At 44.6% G+C, this 20,911-nt stretch overlaps 1 protein-coding gene across 1 annotated transcript in view; it reads right to left on the reverse strand.

Moving 5' to 3' along the window:
• The window catches only part of CFAP221 (cilia and flagella associated protein 221), a 79,512-nt gene that overhangs the window by 11,596 nt on the left and 47,005 nt on the right, over positions 1 to 20,911 (reverse strand). The window contains exons 12-20 of the mRNA XM_032479300.1: positions 20,520 to 20,607; positions 15,921 to 16,010; positions 14,491 to 14,589; positions 10,895 to 11,000; positions 7,866 to 7,999; positions 5,547 to 5,627; positions 4,687 to 4,794; positions 4,465 to 4,599; positions 1,201 to 1,359 (exon numbers count right to left, since the gene is read on the reverse strand). Of these exons, the coding sequence (XP_032335191.1) occupies positions 1,201 to 1,359; positions 4,465 to 4,599; positions 4,687 to 4,794; positions 5,547 to 5,627; positions 7,866 to 7,999; positions 10,895 to 11,000; positions 14,491 to 14,589; positions 15,921 to 16,010; positions 20,520 to 20,607 (1,000 nt within the window). The remainder of the gene's footprint in view (positions 1 to 1,200; positions 1,360 to 4,464; positions 4,600 to 4,686; positions 4,795 to 5,546; positions 5,628 to 7,865; positions 8,000 to 10,894; positions 11,001 to 14,490; positions 14,590 to 15,920; positions 16,011 to 20,519; positions 20,608 to 20,911) is intronic.

Here is a 20,911-nt window from a genome sequence, read left to right on the forward strand (position 1 = left end):
AGTAGGAATTTTTCTGAAGCTACAAAAGACCACCACACGAGCTACAGGCATCAGACAAGGCCACATGAGTGAAAGCTGGGATGCGGAGAGGTTCTCCTGATTTATCAGGCACACGAGCAACGGTCCTGGTGATGGCGGGCAGATCTGACTGTTGGATCTGTTTTGATTACTGTGGATGTGATGCTAATGCAACATTCAGAGAGGCTGTGTCATTCATCACAAGGTCTTCCAGGCAGGGGTAAGCTCGAGGAAACTTGGAGATGCCGGGGGTGCATGTTGTCAGGAAACCCCAGCTGAGTGCAGGCAGGAGAAGTGGGCTGGTCAGGAGGGCCTTGTGGGCCAAGCTCATGAGCTTGGAGCTGCTCCCACGGGCAGCAGGGACCACAGAGGGTTTTCAAACCAGAAAACCACATGATCAGATTTGCATGGAAGGCAGATTTCTAGGGAGGGTGGATGGTTCAGGGTGGGGCCATGGGGTGGAGGAGAGGGAGTGTCACGTGCTGTTTGAGGCAGGCTGGTGGGAGTCAGGGATGGCTGGACACGGGGAATGAGGGAGAGGACAGGATCGAGGATCACGTGGGTCACCACGCAAGTCACAGAATCAAAAGACAAGCGGGTAACGCAGGAAGAGGTGTGAGGTGTGGCTGGTGGAAGCGAGACAGAGATAATGACTAAGTTGGGGGTTTATTGAGTTTGAAGGGCCTGAGGGCAACGCCTAAGAGATGTGGATGGGTGTTCAGGTCAGGCTGGTGATCCAGGGGAGAAGGGATGCTGGGAGCCTCTTCCCAACTGTGCATTTATCACATCACTACCTTGTCCACTCTGTTTCTGTACTTATTTGGGACCAAAGAAAGAGGAGGTCAGACCACAGGGTTATGGCCATCATGTGGTTGTTTTCACATGGTTGAAATGGGAGTAAAATGAGTATGAGGTGTGGCCTTCAAGGGAAAAAGAGAGTAAGAATGTTGAAAAAAGGGCACCATGAGGCCAGAGAGGTGGGTGTGGGCAGGACGGGAGTGGTGCTGAGTCCCCAACCTGTGCCCCTTCAGGATACACAGCCATCGCTGTTACCATTCTTGTTCTGCAGTTCTGGCTGCAAACCTTCTTTTCTCAGTTCCAGCTGTGACCCTCCATCCTTGTCCCCTGCCCTTCCCTGCAGCCCAGGGCCAGTGAGGCCAGTGAGGTGGGTGAAGGCCTTACCGTGTGATGGAGAAACTGCTTCTGGGTGAGAGGAATGCTGGACCCAGTGTGGGACTCCTTGGTGAACTGGTACTTGGGGTGAGAGCACAGGTGGTAATCTATCAAGGTTTCTGCATAGGTCATAGGGTGCATCACAGCAAACAATCCTGGGCTGGGATTCTGCACGAGAGAGAGCGCAAAAAGGATTCTCTTCTGGGTACCAGTTTCTTAGCTGGGCAGAGGACAGGCATCAGCTAATGTCCTCCATGGCTCCCGCCAGCACTAACACTCTGACCCCATGTCAGCTCGTCTGGGGAAGAGAAGGAGAGCAGAGGCGGCTTTAAACTGGCAGTGAGCGCAGTCTTTCATAAATGTCACTCTTCTGCTTTAAGAGCTTCATCACAGGCCACGTGGATTTACCAAGCTCCCACGGAAACAAGGACAAATGAAACCACAGCTTAAACAGCTTCAAGTATTTGTTTCTAAATTTGATAAATTAGGGGGATTTATTAAACAAGCAAACCGATTTTTAAAAAGCCAATAAACGTCTGGTTTTGAAAACAAAAATAGCTTCTTAAAAACTACTTTAAAGGGAAGACAGAGAAGAGGGTGGAATTTGATACATTAGGAAATGTCAACATTTAACATTGTTTTGGTGATGTTTTCAACTCAGGAAGGCTCATGTACACAAATGCTCCTTTCAAACCTTGGTCCAATTTTGAAAATTACGTTGTTATTTTTAGTTCTGCTGTTGGTTATCTCTGTGGCTGGAAATGATGCCCTGATACGCCCGTTTCTTGCTTTATCATCTTTAGTTGAGTATTTCAGTTCCCTCTCATGTGAAATGAAAACATTCCATCCTTATTTTTTTTTTCTTGTACCTTCCCTCCTCTCTTCCATAATTTTACTTTCCTATTTTTGAGATTCTTACCATCAGCCTTCTAGAGCCACAATCAAGACCTTTATGCTTTGTTCATAAGGCTGTCTCTGAAAGTTAAAAACTGGGAAATAGCATTGATTTTTGTCTCAGCAGTGTAAACATCTTTCTTTGCCTGGCCAAGTTGAGGCTTGGATTATGGTTTTTTTGGTGAAGGTTCACTATCACGACCTGTGGATCAGTAACAGAGGACAGTTCTCGTATCAAGGCCGGATGGAGTCTATTTTTAAAAAATTTTCCATCAACTGAATAATCATGACAAATTTTAGTTTGATTTCCTATAGGGAACACATAGTGATTTTTAGTTAATTTCCCTCCCTGGAGTTTGTAATGGCTTTTTCTTCTGCTTTAATGATGTGCCTTCATAAAATCCTTGACTGTTTCCATCCTCTCAACCGCACTGTTAGTGCATGGAGTCCACACTTCCCTGGACACCTCTTCCCCAGAGCCATTTACCCTGATTCCTACAGACAATGCACAGATACCATCCCAAGACTTCACTATAATGTTTACTCACTGCACCCAGTATTTCCTTCCTTTTATTTGTTTCTTTTCTAAGGGTTTCCAAATTCTTTCTTTTATAGCTATACTGACGTATAATTGATACAATGAACTGCACATATTAAAAGTATATAATTTAGTATATGTTGATATATGTTACATCTGGACATATGTTACATACTTTTAGAGTGGTGAGGGGTGGCGGTGGGTGGGTCTGGGAGATAAGACTAAAGAGTGTTTTTCAAACCTTGCTGTGGGGAACCCCAGGGTTTGGCAGGGACACCCTCCTCAGCAGAGCCCCCCACCCTACCCCCAACCCAGCAATGAGGACTTTATTTTACATATTGCCTTTCTATGTAAAATGTCAGCAGATGAGAGGGTTCTGGTGCCCAATGAAGTCTGAAAATCACTGAGTTAAATGTCCTGTGAGGCTATCTCAGCTCTAAGATTCTAAGTCTCTGAGGAACAGCCCCCTCAACCAATGAGACTATGAGAACATGCCCCCTAATGGCCAAGACACAAAGATCGCAGCTCTCTGTACCAGGCCAACAGTCAGGAAACACACAGACATCTGTCTCAGTTCTTGGGTGTGACCACCAGCGTTTCTGCCGCATTAGAGATACAGATTCTCACGTGGTGATTCCCACAAAGGAGACTTTATCAGGCAGCGTCTAAGGTCCTTTCTCATTCTGTGTGTGTGCACGTGTTTGTCCCTTAAAAAACAGCCCATAACTAGGGCAACTGCTGTGACATTTCACTGATGATTCCATTTTCACATAGACCCTCGTCAGACTTCCTGTTGGGCTTTCAGTTACTAAGGATTTGGGGACCTAGAAACAGGTCAGATCAGCTAAGCAAGGACATGGGGACAGGAGGAAGCCCACAGTCAGGCAGGGACATGTGCAGGGGAGTAGGGGACGACAGGGCTGGGCCACACAGAGCCCGGGGCTTGGACTTCATCTGGTAGGAAGCGGGGAGTCCGTGCCGCACGTGGAGTGGGCAGGGGGTGGGGAGGGTGTGCAAGTGCGGCTACAGGAACAAGCAGAACCGGACACCGGGGAGACAGAGGCGGCAGTGCGGCGGGGGTGCGGCGCCCAGGGATGGAGTCAGGAATCAACGAGGTGTCGAGTGAGGGCATTTGGGGTGACTTTACTTCTTTTTTTTCCTGTTCTGCTTTCTTTTTTAAAAATATATATGTATATATAACGTTTAAAAATTGTGAATCGCTATATTCTACACCTGTAATTTATATAATATTGTACAGCACCTATACTTCAATAAATACAAAACTATATACATATACATGTGCATATTACAGATAATTAGAAAAGATCATAGAGCTATTGTCACAAAAATGCATGCTGGAGTTGTTAAACGACAGAAACATTCTCCACACAATAAAGGCTGGCACGCAATTTCAAAGGTGGGAGATTGTTTAACCCTTGAAATTCCAAAAGGAGAAAAATATTCCCAATTGGTGCTTCTGTCTTCTTTTTTTTATATCTTTTTAAAAAAGTGAAGTATAGTTGATTTACAATATTGCATTAGTTTCAGGTGTACCTCCAAGTGATTCAGTTACATATGTTTTTTTCCAGATTCTTTTCCATTATAAGTTATTACAAGACAGTGAATATAGTTCCCTGTGCTGTACAGACATCCCTGTCATTTATCTGTTTTATGTATAGCAGCACGCATCTGTGAATTTCATATTCCTAATTCACTGCTCCCCTCTCCCTTTCCCCTTTGGTAACCGTACGCTTGCTTTCTGTAAGTGCTCCTGTTTTCTCATGAAGTAACTGCTGAAATAAAGGAACGTGGGACAGTGACTTCCGCTAATGGTCACTTACAAAAATATAAAGCGGGTCATAATCTGGAGCCCTGGCCAAGGCCTCGGGTAGTTTCACACTCAAGACTGAGGTCTCCCCGGGGAGCTGGGGCACGGCGTCCTGCTTGGGCAGTGCTATGACAGTGGTGGCTTCGTCCTGCACGAGGACCAAGAGCAACACGTTAGTCCCAACGCCAGGGCAGCGGGAAGGTGGGAGCGGTTTTCGGAGGTGGGGACGTGTTACCTCAGCTCCTTGCTTCAGGGCTCGAGCAAGTTTTTGAGGTCGGTAGCTCGCTGAGCACTTCTGGACAGAGATGGGCTGGTACTTCTTAATCTTGTACAGTTGAGGGACCTGGGGGTGAGAGAAGACAATGGACTCAAAGCCCTTGAGAGGTATTTGCCAACTTCCTGAGAGTAAAAGGAAAACTAGCACCGTGTTTTACCATCAGGTTATGGCTAGGGTTGGTTTGCACCAGCCTTGAAGAGGCCTCAGCACAGTCCCGAACCTTGTCCTGGGTCCCAGCACCCAGCAACACTCACAGTCATCCACCCCTATCTTAAGGCTTAACTCTAGAAATACACTGATCACTGGTTTGCTGATTTAAAATATGCACATTTTCAGGGGGAGAGTGCAGCTCAGAGGTAGGGTGCATGCCTAGCATGCACAAGGTCCTGGGTTCAATCCCTAGGACCTTCATTTAAAAAAATAAACCTAATTACCCTCCCCCCCAAAATAAAAAATAAAATAAGATACATCAAATATGCTTATTTTCAACAGCAGATTGTCATACACCTCAAGAAAGGCTGACTCATTTTCATTCATTCCTTTTTTCTTCAAGTTTCTAACATCTGCAGTTCAGATCACTTCAGGTACACATGCTCTATCCAAAGAATAAAGATTCTGGCTTCCATAAGCCACATTGGGAAAAAAGAATCTGTTATACCTCGCATGTCGCATATAATAACAGCAGAAGATATACACAGTGTGCCTTGCGGTATAATCCGGAGTAGAACAGAACCGACAAAACAGAGCAGCTCGAATTCAAGAATATATTGTTCACTTCATAAGAAACCTGATTAATGGAACCATAGGACAGTTCTGACCTGCAGATCGAGGAACGAAAAGGCCTGCTTGATTTGAATTTCTGAAGATTTTATCGGGACTGGTCCAAGGCCATCAGGAGCCTAAAATGTGAAAATTCCAAACAAATGACACGATCAGCGCTGAGCAAAAACAGCTGTGCTTCTATTTCTACACAATTGGGAACATTCAGTGAACGGCTCTAGTCTATGAGTGAGGATTTCATCCCCCAGCTGCTAGGAGTCCTGTCGACAGAAACAACTCTCAGGGCTCAGCCCTTTCAGGAGTGGCCTCACTGAAGGTCAAGTGCCCCTCCCCGGGCAGCCGCCTCCTTGAGGTTGAAGCAAAGGTACAAATGCGGGTCCTCTCACCCAGTCCCGGCTTCAGAGCTCCTCTTGAGTTCAGCTGAGGCCTTTGTCAAAGGATTGCAATCTTATTCTCCCTCTGTCCCCTCTTGATCCCGCTGCTTCCCTTCCACAGATGCTAAAATCCCAAAAGCACTGCCTAATAAATTTCATACATTCTGGTCTGCCTTATCACCCACAGAACCTGGAACAGTGCCTGACATATTGTGGGCACAAGAAATACTACACTTCACCAAATCTAAGACACCATCATTACACTGATAACGATGCAATGCAAATATGCCATCAATTATAAGATATTTCTCAGTTTCAAAGATTCTATATTTTAAAAAAAGTGATCTTAGGATAGATGAAATACAGTATTTATAGGATGAATTACAAAATTCTTTATGGACAGGAATGCTGAGCATTCTATTTTTCATCAACCCTGAGCAGCAGAGAAGTCTTTGTAGAACTAACTAAAGTACCAAGTGAAATGCATAAGCTTTGAATTATTTAAAAAAGAAAAAAAAAGATGGCCTGCACAGCACAGTGAGGATCTCTTTTCATCCCTACCACTCTTTCCACCCATTAATTATTGAGTGTCAGGTAATTCTTACTGCTTGAAAATCACAGATTTGGAGGGGTGAGCATAGCTTAGTGGTAGAGTGCATGCTTAGCACACATGAGGTCCTAGGTTCAATCCCCAGTACCTCCATTTAAAAAATAAATGAAATAAATAAATAAATTGAACTACCTTCCCCCTCCAAAAACCAAAAACTTAAAAAAAAGAGAAAATCACAAATTTATTATGTCCTAGGAGTGAAATAATCTGATCTCTTAAGTCATTTAATTATCAAATGCAGAAACACATGGGATTTCTAGTCAGTCCTGTAAATCTTGAGTAAATTAACCAGCCATGCTTAACACGTTTCATGAGACATGACCAGCAAGTTCATTCTCTGAAATTAAACAAGTATTTTGCATGTGCACTTCCAATATCGATTTAAACACACTTCTTATTCCTAACGATGTGAACTTGGGGAACTTGAACGACATTTTATTACTGGCTACGTGACCTTGTGTCTCAGTTTCCTTCTCATCTGTGAGATGATAAACCTATCATGTAGATTTGTTGAAGATTAAATGAACTTGGGAATTTGAGATTTGCAGATACTACTATATATAAAATAGATAAGCAGCAAGTTTCTACTGTACTGCACAGGGAACTATATTCAATATCTTGTGGTAACCTATGATGAAAAAGAATATGAAAAGGAATATATGTATGTTCATGTATGACTGAAACATTATGCTGTACACCAAAAATTGACACAATGAAACTGACTATATTTCAATTAAAAAAAGAAAAGAATTTTGAAAAAAAAGGTTAAATGAACTGATACAACTGAAGCACTTAAGAACCCGCCTGACTCATGATAAATGCAGTGAAAGTGTTAGCTGCAGCTTTTATTATAATAACGCATCATTTGATGAACTATCACACTTCTGGCCACCAAGAGGGAGGGAGAGAGGGGAGAGGTGGACTTGTGAGATTGCTGGGTTAGACTGGTAGATTCTGGGGCCGCCCTTTGCTGGCCCCTCGGTTTCCCGAGCAGCAGAAGGGCTGGGCTGAGCTCCTGCCTCCCTGGGCCAGGCCAGGCCCTCTCGGTTTCTCCGTCTGCCCCTCAGTTCTCAGGCCCAGTTCCCGCAGTCTGGCGGGGCTCAGTGGTCTCGCTGGGGTCCAGGCTGGGCAGGCCCTGGGCCAGGCTACGAGCCAGCTGTGCACAGGTGTCCCAGGTGCCAGGCAGGGGGCAGCGTGTCATCCCTGGTCTCCCACTTGTCCCCATAACCTGGGCACGGATCTCCCTTGGGAGCCTCCCAGGAGGACGCAAAGGGCCAGAGACTGAGGCGGGTCTCACCTGGGTACCTGTCTGACAACCACCTGCTCATGCCCGGCCCCACCCCACAGCCCAGCGGCACCCACCAGGCACCCACCAGCTCACTGGAGCCCTGAGGGGAGCTGTAGGATGGGAAGGCGAAGGGCAGCACTTCCTTGGGCGACACAGAGAACCGGCTGGCATAGTCATCCTGACTGACCCGCGGGTGAAGGTACTGGGAGGAATCCTTCTCTGCAGGTGAAAAAACAAAACAGCACTTTTGGGGAGTTCTTAAGGTATTTTTGTGAAACTACCATCTTTAGTTATGTGTTTGCCACACACCAGTTCAAAAAGAATCTAGGTGAAGAGGGTACAGCTCAGTGGTAGAGCACAGGCTTAGTGTGCACAAGGTCCTGGGTTTAAGCCTCAGTACCTCCATTAAAAAAAAAAAACAAACCCCAAAACCTATAGGTATGTATGTGTATAGTCTCAGTTTCAGTTTCTCCTTTGTTCTTTACCTCAAGATCTTCTCCAATTTAAAAAAATTTATTTTTCCTTCCCAAAAAACTATACTTCCTAATTATGTATCTCTGATGAATATTCTTTGTCCTTCTCAGTGAAGAAAAGGATTCAATTAAAGAAGCATATGAAGACATTTTACAGGTGTCCAAATGTGACTCACACGTTAATTTTACAATTTTTTTTTTTAAAGAGTTTCTTGGGAGGAGGATATAGCTCAGTGGTAGAGTGTGTGCTTAGCATGCACAAGGTCCTGGGTTCTATCCCCAGCACCTCCATTAAAGTAAATAAATAAATAAACCTAATTACCTCCTTGACCAAAAAAGTGTTTAAAAAAATTGTTTTTAAAGCTTAAAAAAAACCCATAGTTAAAAAAAGTTTCTTCATTAGAAACTTTACTACCAGAGATAAAAATAATATGGAAGGAAAATAGAATAATTAAAATGTGATAAAATGTTGTGAAAAATAAATACCCATCTGGATCTTGAAGGAGAGGAAGAGGAGGAGAGTAGCAGCTGCCTGGGGAGGACGGGGAACCAGAGCCAGGCCCCAGGGCTGTCAGCTAGGGAGGGGAGGAGGGCTTGGAAGGACAGGGCCTCTTGTGGGTCTGCACACAAACCACAGATGCAGAAGATGGTGATGTGGCTTTGGGGCTCCCAGAAGCTACTGAGAGTAGGCTTCCAACAGGCCCGGCCAACTGGGGCATCAGAGGATTGGAATTTCTTTAGTGAAGATGATACGAGATAGAAAGCTTTATGTACAAACATTCGAGACATGACCAGATGCAGCCAGACAATCAACAGGTATAAATGACAACTGTCCTGGTCGCTCTGGTGACAGGAGAGAACAGATGGCACGAAACAGGAAGTCACAACCAAACTTCACGGATGTTACAACTTGGTCGGGTGGTGGGTCTTGCTTACTATTGCTTGGGCAGGGATTTCAGCCACACCTGCTATGGAGATCTGATTTATGTCAGGTGGTAGCTTGCATAATGGCTCTCCAAAGACGTCCGCATTCTATTGCCCGGAACCTGTGACTACATCACCTTGCATGATAAATGGGACTTTGCAGATGTAAGTAAAGGATCCTGAGATGGGGAGATGGTCCTGGGTAATCCATGTGGGCCCAGTGTCATCACACAATCCATGTAAGAGGGAAGCAGGAGGGTCAGAGTCAGAGAAGATGTGACAACCCAAGCAAGAGGTCAGGGTGCTGAGAGGAAGGGGCCATGAGCCAAGAAGTGCAAGCGGCCTCTGGCAGCTGGAAAATGTCCAGAACAGGCTTCCTCCTGGAGCCTCCAGAAGGAACCAGACCTGTGACATCTTGATTCTACACTTCTGACCTCCAGAACTGTAAGATAATGAATTTGTGTTATTTTTAAACCACTAAGTTTGTTGTGATTTGTTATATTAAAAAAAAAAAAAAACTACAAAGGAAACCATAAGCAAAACAAAAAGACAACCTACGGAGTGGGAGAAAATATCTGCAAATGATGCAACTGACAAGGGCTTAATCTCCAGAATATATAAACAGCTCATACAACTCAATAACAGAAAAACAAACAACCCAATCCAAAAGTGAGCAGAAGACCTACATAAACAATTCTCCAATGAAGACATATGAATAGTCAATAGGCAAATGAAAAAATGCTCAATATTGCTAATTATCAGAGAAATGCAAATCAAAACTACAATGATCACCTCATACCAGTCAGAACGGCCATCATTCAAAAGTTCACAAATGATAAAAGCTGGAGAGGCTGTGGAGAAAAGGAAACTGTCCTACACTGTTGGTGGGAATTCAGTTTGGTGCAGCCATTACGGAAAACAATATGGAGATTCCTCAAAAGACTAAAAATAGATTTACCAAATGATCCAGCAATCCCACTCCTGGCATATATTTGGAGGGAACCTTAATTCAAAAAGGTGCATGCACCCCAGTGTTCATAGCAGCACTATTTACAACAGCCAAGATGTGGAAACAACCTAAATGACCATCGACAGATGACTGGATAAAGAAGCTGTGGTATATTTATACAATGGAATACTATTCAGTCTTAAAAAATAACAAAATAATGTCATTTGCAGCAACATAGATGGACCTGGAGATGTCATTCTAAGTGAAGTAAGCCAGAAAGAGGAAGAAAAATACCATACGATATCACTTATATGTGGAATCTAAAAAAAAAAAAAGACACAAATAAACTTATTTACAAAACAGAAACAGACTCACAGACATAGAAAACAAACTCAAGGTTACTGGGGGGAAAGGGGTTAGGAAGGGATAAAATGGGAGTTTGAGATTTGCAGATGCTAACTACTGTATATAAAATAGATAAACAATAAGTTTATACTGTATAGTGCAGCGAAAAAATGTTCAATTACTACAATAGTAACCTATAATGAAAAAGAATATGAAAAAGAATATATGTACATACATGACTGAAACATTATGCTGTACACCAGAAACTGACACATGTAACTGACTATACTTCAATTTGAAAAAACGCCAATGTATGTGATTTATGAAAACGTTTATTTCTAACAGGTAACTTCAGGACGAAGAAGTCTCACACTCAGGGGACACACGGGTAAAGCGCTGCTGTTCCTCACAGCCATGCCTTACCTGATGCTATGGACTGTCTTCCTTGAGTGAACTTTCTTATGATAGCATCTTTTTTCATGTTGCGAATGGCACTCAGCATCCTAAGTAAGCGTCGATGTACCATAACCTGGAATTAGAAAAAATAATGATTTCAAGTGATTAATTGGTGCAGGCTTATTTTGACTTTCAATTTAGTTCACTTTCCCCAACCACAACCAAAGGCTGAGACCACCACTTCAATCAGAATTCACAGGGAGAGGGGCACCTGCCCTGGGCCGAGGCCGTGGGGACTTCAAGGTCTGGGCAGTGTTGACTGGCCTGAATACAAAAAACGACCAGGTTGTTATCTGGCCTTGTTCCACCCAATTTACGAGCCCCAGTGTTCTCATATTTCCAGAGTGGAACCAGTGACTAGTTCTGCATTCTTTCTTTTCAGTGTATCTGAGTAGCCAGGCTCCCACCGGGTCAATTTCAGAGTCAAAGAACAAACTAAATGGACAATTCGGTAGAAACTGGGCTGTGGATGAGGGCGGTGCTGACTGCACACTCCTGGGCTTGGCATTCAGAGCAGATGTTGCTGCGAACAGAGCTGTGGTAAGGAGCCTGTTCATTCCACGATTAACGCTCCTTCCCAACCTGTGACGGTCTCTTTTATTTAACAAGTATGATTGGTCTCTGTGGACAGTTCTGTTCAAGGTACTATAGATACAGTGGGAAGCAAATAAATGTCCTGCCTGCATGGAGCTGACATTCCGTGTGTGTGTGTGTGCGTGTGTGTGTTATGTCCCCACATTTTCTTATATTTTACATTTTTAAAACATTTTCATATATAAATTTAGCATTTATTTACTGCATTACTTAGCATTTATATCCACTTTGTGTTTTTCCTCTTAAGAATTCTAGCATCTTGGTTTTTGAACACTTCTCTTTTGACAGTCTTATTTGACAGTCATTTTCATCTTCACAGTGGTCCTTAAGGAACTGTCATCTCTGTTTTACACATAAGAAGACTGAGTCTCAAAAAAGTTTTAATGACTTGCCAATCTGGGAAGGTGATGAACTGGGTTTGAACCCGGATCCTCTGATTAAATCTTGTGTATTTTTCACTGGTTGTCCTGCTGGTCTCTGGAGATGCATTCATGGTACTGGCAGGTTACAATAGGGGAATGTATAGGATTGGCATGTATGCGTATGGCAGGGAGTGGGTGTGTGGAGAGGGATAAGAGTAAACACTTAAGCGAATAAACAAGATAGACACCATAGAGAAATTTGAAGAAAAAGAGTAAATGCACGAGGGCAGGACTGTGGGGCTGGGAAGGGGGGTGGTCTAGCCCCTTCTGCAAGGATTTAAGGAATGCTTCTCAGAGGAGGTCAGGTTTGATCTGAGACTCAAGTGATGAGGAGACAATAACCTTGGAAAGAGAGTTGGGAGCAGAGGAACCAGCAGGTGCAAAGATCTTGAATCGGGAACAAAGGAGACATGTTTCAAGGACAGAGAGAGATCCAGGATGGCCTTGTTGCCTTGGTAAAAGTTGTGCGTTGTATTCAAATTGCAGTGGGAGGCCTTTGGAGAGTTTCACCAGGGGAGAGGTGTTACCATCTCTAAGCTTTGGGAATACTGCTCTGGCTGCTGTGTGGGGAGCGGAAGCAGGGAATTCAGTGGCAGTGGTCCAGGTGAGAGACCATGGGGCTGTGACCGAGCTGCGGAGACAGCAGGGGCCATAGGCTCGGGGCACATTTGTGCATCTAACTGACAGTACTTCCCAGGGAGCATGAGGAAAAGATGGAGCCACCACTCACAGCCAAACACATAACTGCTGACAGCACATATTTTGCACTGGAGGGCTCGCTCCGGAACGGCCGGGGAGGTCCCACTGGTGGCAAGCCAGTCTAACCAGTGTCTTGCTGTGTTTTGCCCACTGTCCTCCCTCAGAGCACAGCTTTGTGCTGCCTCTCCCCACCACTTCCCCACAGCAAGCATCTTGTGGCCACCTCTGTGCTGCACCTGCACAGAGCCCACCCGACAAAGCCCCAGCAGGGACACGGGTTTACAGGGCCTTGGAGGTTGATGAGTAGATCACGGATGCATCAAGCTCTGTCTCTCTCCACCCAGACTGTCATCAGGTCAAGCGGGAAGCACTCCTTGAAAGACAGCCCATAACATAAACTTTTGTAGTCTCTTATACGCATCGACTCAATTAATCTTCACAGCAACACTTTGAGATAGGTCTAATTGTTATCCTCAGTGCCAGATGAAGAAACTAAGGCCCAGAGGTTATGTAACTTGTCCAAGATCAGAAAACTCATGAGAAATTGCACCAGGAGTTCAGGGCAAGCAGCCTGGCTCCTGAGCCCAAGTCTTATCCTCTGCTCTCCCTGCTTGAGAGGTGGTTCTGCCCCTCAAGGCAGCTTTACTCCAGCGGCAGGGACAAGAGATCTACAGGAAGCATAAGATGCAAGAGGCATCGTGGAGAGCGCTCAGTGCTAAAGCTTACAGGACTGCTTCTTGGAGGAGAGGTAGCCTTGAACTGGCCAAAGGACAGGTGTGGACAGATGGAGGTGAGATGCAATGGCATTTTAGGTGACGGTGAGGAGCAGGGAACGAGCCAGTGTTTTCACAAGACGAAAACTGGGACGACATAAAGGATGGCGGGGCAGTTGGGGGCAGCTGGAGAGGTGTGGTCATAGCCAGACCAGGGATCTCTTAACACCCTTTATTGACCTTAGGAAGCTGCTGGGTGGAAGACCCGTGAACATGAAGCCATAAGCCTGGATGTTACAGACACGATCCCCCAGGAATGCTCCATTGTTCCCTCTAGAAACAGCTGACCAGCACCCTTTCATTTTAGAGTTACCACGTGACCCAGCAATTCTACCCCTAGGTATACGTGCCCAAGAGAATTGTACACATATTTCCACAAACGGGTACATAAATGTTTGTAGCATCATTATTCCCATCATTTTAGGCAAAAAGTGAGAACAGCCGAAATGTTTCAATTGATGACGAGATAAAGTGCGGTATATCCATACAATGGAATAGCATTCATCCTTAAAAAGGACTGAAGTACTGAAATAAGCTACATTATGGGTGAACCCTGAAAACATGTAAAGTAAAAGAAGCCAGTTACAAAAGGCTGTGTGTGTGTTGTATGATTCTATGTATATGAAATGTTCAGGAAAGGCAAATCCTTAGAGACAAAAAATAGATGAGTGGTTGCCAGGGACTGGGGAATGGAGTTACTAATGGGAACTAGGTTTCTTCACGTGGTGGTAAAAATGTCCTAAGAGGGGAGGGTATAGCTCAAGTGGTAGAGCGCATGCTTAGCATGCACAAGTTCCTGGGTTCAATCCCCAGTACCTCCTCTAAAAATAAGTAAGTAAACCTAATTACCTCCTCCCCACAAGAAAAAAGAAAAAAAATTTTTTAAAATAATGGTGATGGCGGTACAACTCTGGGAATATATTGACAACTACTGAATTATACACTTTACACGAGTGAATATTATGGTCTGTGAATTACACCTCAAAGAAAACTGCTATTAAAAAAAGTTCATCGTTCAATTTCCTTGTGCTGATAACTAAACAAATTAAAATTTCAGTCTAGTGCTGAGACTTACCTTGCGTGCTGCTTGTTGAAACCGTCTTAGCGCCCTGAACCTGTTGACCCAAGTATTATTAATGAGTGGATCAAAATTAGGATGAAATTCCCTGATTTTCTGTGAACATAAAATATAAGCACATCTTAGGTTTAAAGTTTAACTCCGGACATAAGCATTTAATAAAAATGTTTCAGAGTCTGATCTCAAGTCAGGTTATTATTTGCTCTTCCGCTTAATGAACATTTATTAAGCACTTTTTGTGTACATACCCTCACAGGGACTACTTCCTGGGTTAGGGACCAAAAGTGAAAGACAAGACTTGGGTTTTACAAAATTTACAATCTAGACAGAAAAGCTCAAGCAAACACAGGTGAGCCTGAGAAGGAAAAATAAAGCCACACAGAAGTCAGCCCCACATGCTGGGTGCTGGCACTGCCTGCGGAACTGGGAGGCGCAGGCTGTGTGATGCCGGTGAAGGAGGACTGACGTGCTCAGCCCTGCCCGCCAAGCGTCAGCACAGTGTCTGCGCATCGTGGGTACAAGTGTGCGTGGATCAGTAAATGTGAAGGAAAGGGTGCCTGGGGGTGTTGTGAGGCAGCCAGAGCCTCAGGCAATGCAGGTTCTTGAACAGGGAAACAAGAAGAAGAAAAGTCATGGGAAACGAATTAGTCTCGCCTTGGCACGTGTAGCGGGCCGCTGAGGAGATGCAGGAGGGCAGATCTGCAAACCATCAACCTGTTAGATTAGCTGAGGGCGAGGCGTGAAGGCTGGACTTTGGTAAGGCCTTGTGGAAGAGCTACTGGCAAGACTTTGTGGCCAGATTAAATGTAGGGGAGAAGAAAAAAGGGGAAAAAAAATTCAGATGTGGCAAACCTAGAAAAGTGAGAATGAGGAGGTGAGGAAATTAAGATGAATTTTTTTGTTGTTAAAATTAAAAATTGGGGTTTTAACCAGAAGCCGTCACATGACAGAGGAAACTCAGGTGGAGGGCCCGCTGTCCCCATTTTACATATTAGGACACTGGCACCGAGGCTAAGAGGGCTTTTCCCAGGCCCCAAATCTGTGGTAGAGCTGGGACCAGAACTCTGGCTTCTGACTTGCTGTCTTGTATCCGTTCCACTAAGGTGGGGGGGGGGCACCCCAAGGGCCTGTGGACAGGGGCACGGAGAGCAAAGGGAAGCAAAAAAGGAGACCAAGAGGAGAGGAGTGTGGAAAGGTGGAACCAAAATATATGATGCTGTTAATTTCAAAGGAAACAAACATTAATTACAAGTTGCTGCTTTACTTGTGGGTATGTAATGGGAAAAAATATTCTGAAAATATAAGTGTATTAAAAATTATTAAATATCTCTTGGTAAAAAGATTTCCATAAAATTGTTCAGCACTTTAAAGATAAGCATATAAAAAGCTACTGATCATTAGGTTCCAAACACAGGAAAGTTACTCACTTCTTCTAGGTCTCGAACAACTCGTTTGGAGTTAACTTCTGTCTTGAGTCGCTGAAATTCCTCATCCAAAACAGGATCTCCTCTATCTAGCTGGGGTTTTCAATCATCAGAAATGTTAAAATTGAATACAAATGCACCAGTTTTATTTCTCTTTAAAACAGATAGAAACCCATTAAGCATTTAGTCAAATCTACCTATGAGGTTCCCGTTGGGAGAGTGGTTAAAATGACCATTGAAATTACACTTACTGTTCAAACATGTTTTTTATAGAGGCACAAACCCAATACCTTCTTTTTATAATCAGAGGATAGTCTCTGGAAATTATTTCTGAGGCATTTATAATTCACAGAAAGGATTTTAGGAAGCCATGTAACCATGAGAGTATAGAGATTTCATTTAAAAAAAAATTAAGGTGGAAGGTATAGCTCATGTGGTAGAGCACATGTGTAGCATGCACAAAGTCCTGGGTTCAATCCCCAGTACCTCCTCCAAATAAATATATAAATAAGCCTAATTACCTCCCCTCCCCCCAAAAACCCTAAGTAAACTCACTCTTCAAAAACCAAAAAATAAATTTTTTAAAACCCCCCAAAATTAAAAAACAGAAATTAATGACCCAGTGAAGTTTTAAGCTCCTCAGAGCTGATTATCCAAGTATCACGTTTTAACAAAGGCACTTGATCGCTCCCTTTTCCTGGGTGGTGGAGGCTGACAGAGTCTGTCCCTTCCCTGAAGTGTCCCCCGGGCTGCTCCCCTTCCTCCACTGCCTGCTTCCCCATGGTCCCTGAACAATCCTTCCTATTCCCCAGGAGCCACTGGATACTCCCGGGTCACTCCCAAGAAGGCTGGCTGGGCTTGGATCAGTGTCCACACAAGCCTGCCTCCATGGAAAAAAGGACCGTGCACACTGCAAAACGTGTTAGGTTTTACCTATCTGTAGTTTTTATTATTTGTCTGTTAGGTAACTTCTGAAACTAGTTTTGCTCTTCCATACCCTGTTCACAATTATTTTTAAAGACTCAACTGGAAGAAATCTATTCTGATCACCACATTAACACCCTTTTCAGAAATAGGAGACATTTATTGTCACCAGCGCGCTGAACCACCCAGCTCTGATTGGCACACATCAGGAGGCTGAGTTTAAGATTGTGAACCTTTGGTTCAAAACACAGACTTTATGGAGAGAGACCCAGACCTCCAGCACCACTGAAAATAAAGTAAAATACAGGCAGTTGAAAGAAAAGATTGGCAAATGGGTTGTTAGCTAGAAGAAAGAGCAGGGAGATTTCTTATGTCTTTATGAGGACTCACTTCTTTATGATGAACATTCCAGAACTTAGTATTATTGACCATCCCTCCTGAGTGAAAGCTCATCACCCCAGAGACAGACCCGCTCTAACGCCGACTCACTCTGCATCCCCGCCGCACTCTTTTTCTCTGCTTCCTGCCATTTGCCCCGGGTCTCCGCGTGTTCCTGGCCACGGGGTCACTTGCCAGGATTCAGCTGCCAGATGAAATCTCCTGGGCATACAGAACAGGGGCCCTGCCATGCTTGCTCTCCAACTACCCTGGGAACTCAGGGTCCGGGTGATGACAGGAAGGACGGGACTGCTTCTTTCCTGCGCCCCTCAGTCACTTGTGCAAATGCTCATCACTCCCCACGGCCTCCCTCCAGTCCCTGGGCACCGCAGTCTCTACGGCCGGCCTGGGTCATCGGGGAAGACACGGCCACGGGCATCCTTCAACGGCCCTCTCTGCCAGCCTGACACCCTCCCCCGCCTCAACCCCTGCAGCCCTTCCTCCTGTTCAAAGACAATCTTTACCTCCGACCCTGGCCTCTTCGCAAGCTTCTTCAACCTTCTCCTCGGGGATCCCTCTGTGCCCTCAGCCTACAAACATGCTCAAGTTCTTCCAACTCAGAAGCCCCTTCCTAGAAGCCTCATCCCCTTGAACAGTCCACGCCATGACTCTTCACACTCAAGAAGCCACGTACTCACTCCCACACATTCCTCGAGACAATACGATTTGGCTTTTTACCTCCTCTAGTCCACTGGAATTGCTGTCACTGAGGTAGATGAGGACCCCCAGGTCACCAAATCCAACATGGACTTTCCAGGCTCTGTCATCCTAGAACCCTCTGCACTTGGCTGATCCCTCCCTCTGCTTTCTCTGTGTTCTCTGAGTCTCCTGACCACCCAGACCACCTCTCCTCTGTCCTTTCATCATCCCACTTCTCTCCCTTTAAATCAGGAAGTTCTCCAGGGTTCCTGCCTTGAGTTCCTGCCCTTTTGATGCTCTTCTCTCTCCCCAGGTCATCATACTTGTCCTGTGGTCTCTGCACTGATCACACCCAGCCTCTGACTCCAGCTCAGATTTGTTCCTTCAGCCGCCACCTGAATGCCCCCCAGTCACCCCAGACGTTACATGTCCTAAATTAAACTTTCCCCCTGAGACCGCTTCTCTTCAGTATTTGGGATCTCATTTAAAACCACCAACAAACATCCAAGTTGGAAACCTAGGAGTCACTCTATCTCATCCTTTTCCTCGCCCTCATTTCCAATTTATCTACAAGTCCTGGCTCTACCACTGCTCTCAGCACATTGGAAATCATCTCTTAATGTTTCTGGGCCCCTTCTGTCACCTTCTTAAGGGCGGGCACTGTGGCTTGCCCCCGGCACAGAATCTCACATACACAGGCATTCATTAATGCACCTGCCAAAAGTATAAACGGTAGGGTTTGCCTGTTGACCAGATACTCCAATTCCAGCCTTAACTTTCACATGGACGTGGTCTTGCCATTTTTTTATCACCTTAGTCTTGAAAATAGTTGGCAAATATTCCATTGTGGGGTTGACAGAAAATACTTGTTATTTTGCTTTTAAAATCACATGCAGCGTTGAGGGGGTGGGTATAGCTCAGTAGTAGAGTGCGTGCCTAGTGTACATGTAGTCCTGGGTTCAAGCCCCAGAACCTCTGTTAAAATAAAAATAACAAATAAATAAATAAACCTAATTACCTCTCTTTCCAAAAAGTTTTTTTTTAAATCACATGCAAAGAATCCAAACAACATAGAAACTAAATTTATTTATTTTTGAGGGGGAGGTAATTAGGTTAATTAATTAATTAATTAATTAATTAATTAAAATGGAGGTGCTGGGGATTGAACCCAGGACCTCATGCATGCTAAGCACGTGCTCAACCACTGAGCTGTACCCTCCCCCCAAAGTAAATTGAATTGCCCATCCAATATGTGCCTTTCCGACTTACCAATGTAATGATTTTACATTCTTTTGTTTGTCTTATGAAAATAAAAAGATGACTTTATTCAAATATCTGATTTGGACTCCAAATCTAGGGAACAAATGTATTCTATATGAGTAATATATTCATTATCTGACAAGATACATGTTTTTCCCAACCCCACCTCCCCACTACTGCCGCTGTGCGCGGCACTGAGTGGGGAGCTCATGCTCCCAAACTCAAATACATGTGTTATGGCTGAACGTGTCCCTCCAAATGCATGCATTGAAATCCTAACTCCTGGTACCTCAGATGTGCCAATTTAGAGATACTTTCTTTAAAGAGGTAACCAAGTTGAAATGAGGTAATTAGGGTGGGCCCTAATCCAGTGTGACTGGTACCCCGACAAGAAGGGAAAATTTGGACACAGGAGGAAGACAGTGTGAAGGCACAGGGGTAAGATGGTCATCGATAAGCCAAGAAGACAACAGATCCTTCCCTCATGTCCCTCAGAAGGAACCAGCCCTGACAACACATCTTGGATGTCCACCTTCCAACTGTGAGGAAATTAATTTCTACTGTTTACACCACCCAGTCTAGGGTCGTTTCTTAATGGCAAATTGATACAAAGTGTTATGATTCCAGAAGTCCTGCCCATTAAGTCCAAACCCATGTAACATGAAGCCCGAGCTGAGACTATCTCCTCAGGCCCATGAGCATCCTGAGTTTCAGCCACGATGGCCCTATCCCTGGCGCTCTCTGCATCTGCTCTGCACGTAATGATGTCTCTCACCACTGTGAGCCCTCGGGTGTGGCAAAGTCCCACAGTTCCCATCTCTACTCTCCTCCTCCCTTGAACCTACGTGTGCTGCCTTGGTGACCCAGGAGTGGCCTCTCCCCTTGACCAGTTTCCCCTTCTCCGCTCAGCCTCTCTGAGTGTCTCTGATTTGGGACTTTAGTTTGGATGTGGCTCTGGCTTGGCTCCTGCCCACTGTCTATGGGTCTCTCCTACCTTCATGCTCTGCAGATCATGGGACAGGTGCAAAATCCCCACCTGAACGTGAGCCATTCCCCGCCTCTGCCCTCTTTACAATTCTTCAAAATTATATCATACTAGGGAGCTTTCCAATTCCATGAGTTCTCTCTCCCTCTGCCTCCTGAATCCCCACAATACTTCCCAGAGGCCCCCTGTGACATTCATAGCCAGAGTTGACTTATGGTTAACCATGGACACGTCAGTAGTCTCCCCTCCTGACTTAACTATGAGGTTTTTTTTCTCCTGATACGGCACCTTGCATACAACAGGGAATTCAAAATATTTACAGAAATAAACGTTATCAAATTAGTGGTAATTCTGACCTTGTATTTGTTGTTTACTCTTTGTCGCTCCTCAATAAGGTCTTTTCTTAATTTAAAGGACATGGGATCTTTACCGAGGTGCACCTGCCTGCGGAGAAAGAAACCAGCTTCCAGAACCCGTCATGATACCATAGTCCTTTTCAGGATGGAGTGTCTTAACTGTATTCCACAACTGAAGATGGATGCTGAGGTATTGGAGGAGACGCCACGGGGGAGAGAAGTTGTAGAGATGCCAGCGACATAACTATGATGAATAATGTGTTCTACAAAATGAAGCTCATCTTCTAGTGGCACATGCTAAAATATTTAGGAATAAAAAAAATCTGGATATTCAATGTCATTAGTCATTAGGGAAATGCAAATTAAAACCACAGTGATGTACCACTTGACAC

The sequence above is a fragment of the Camelus ferus genome, chromosome 5, assembly GCF_009834535.1.
Source record: "Camelus ferus isolate YT-003-E chromosome 5, BCGSAC_Cfer_1.0, whole genome shotgun sequence".
Taxonomy (NCBI): domain Eukaryota; kingdom Metazoa; phylum Chordata; class Mammalia; order Artiodactyla; family Camelidae; genus Camelus; species Camelus ferus.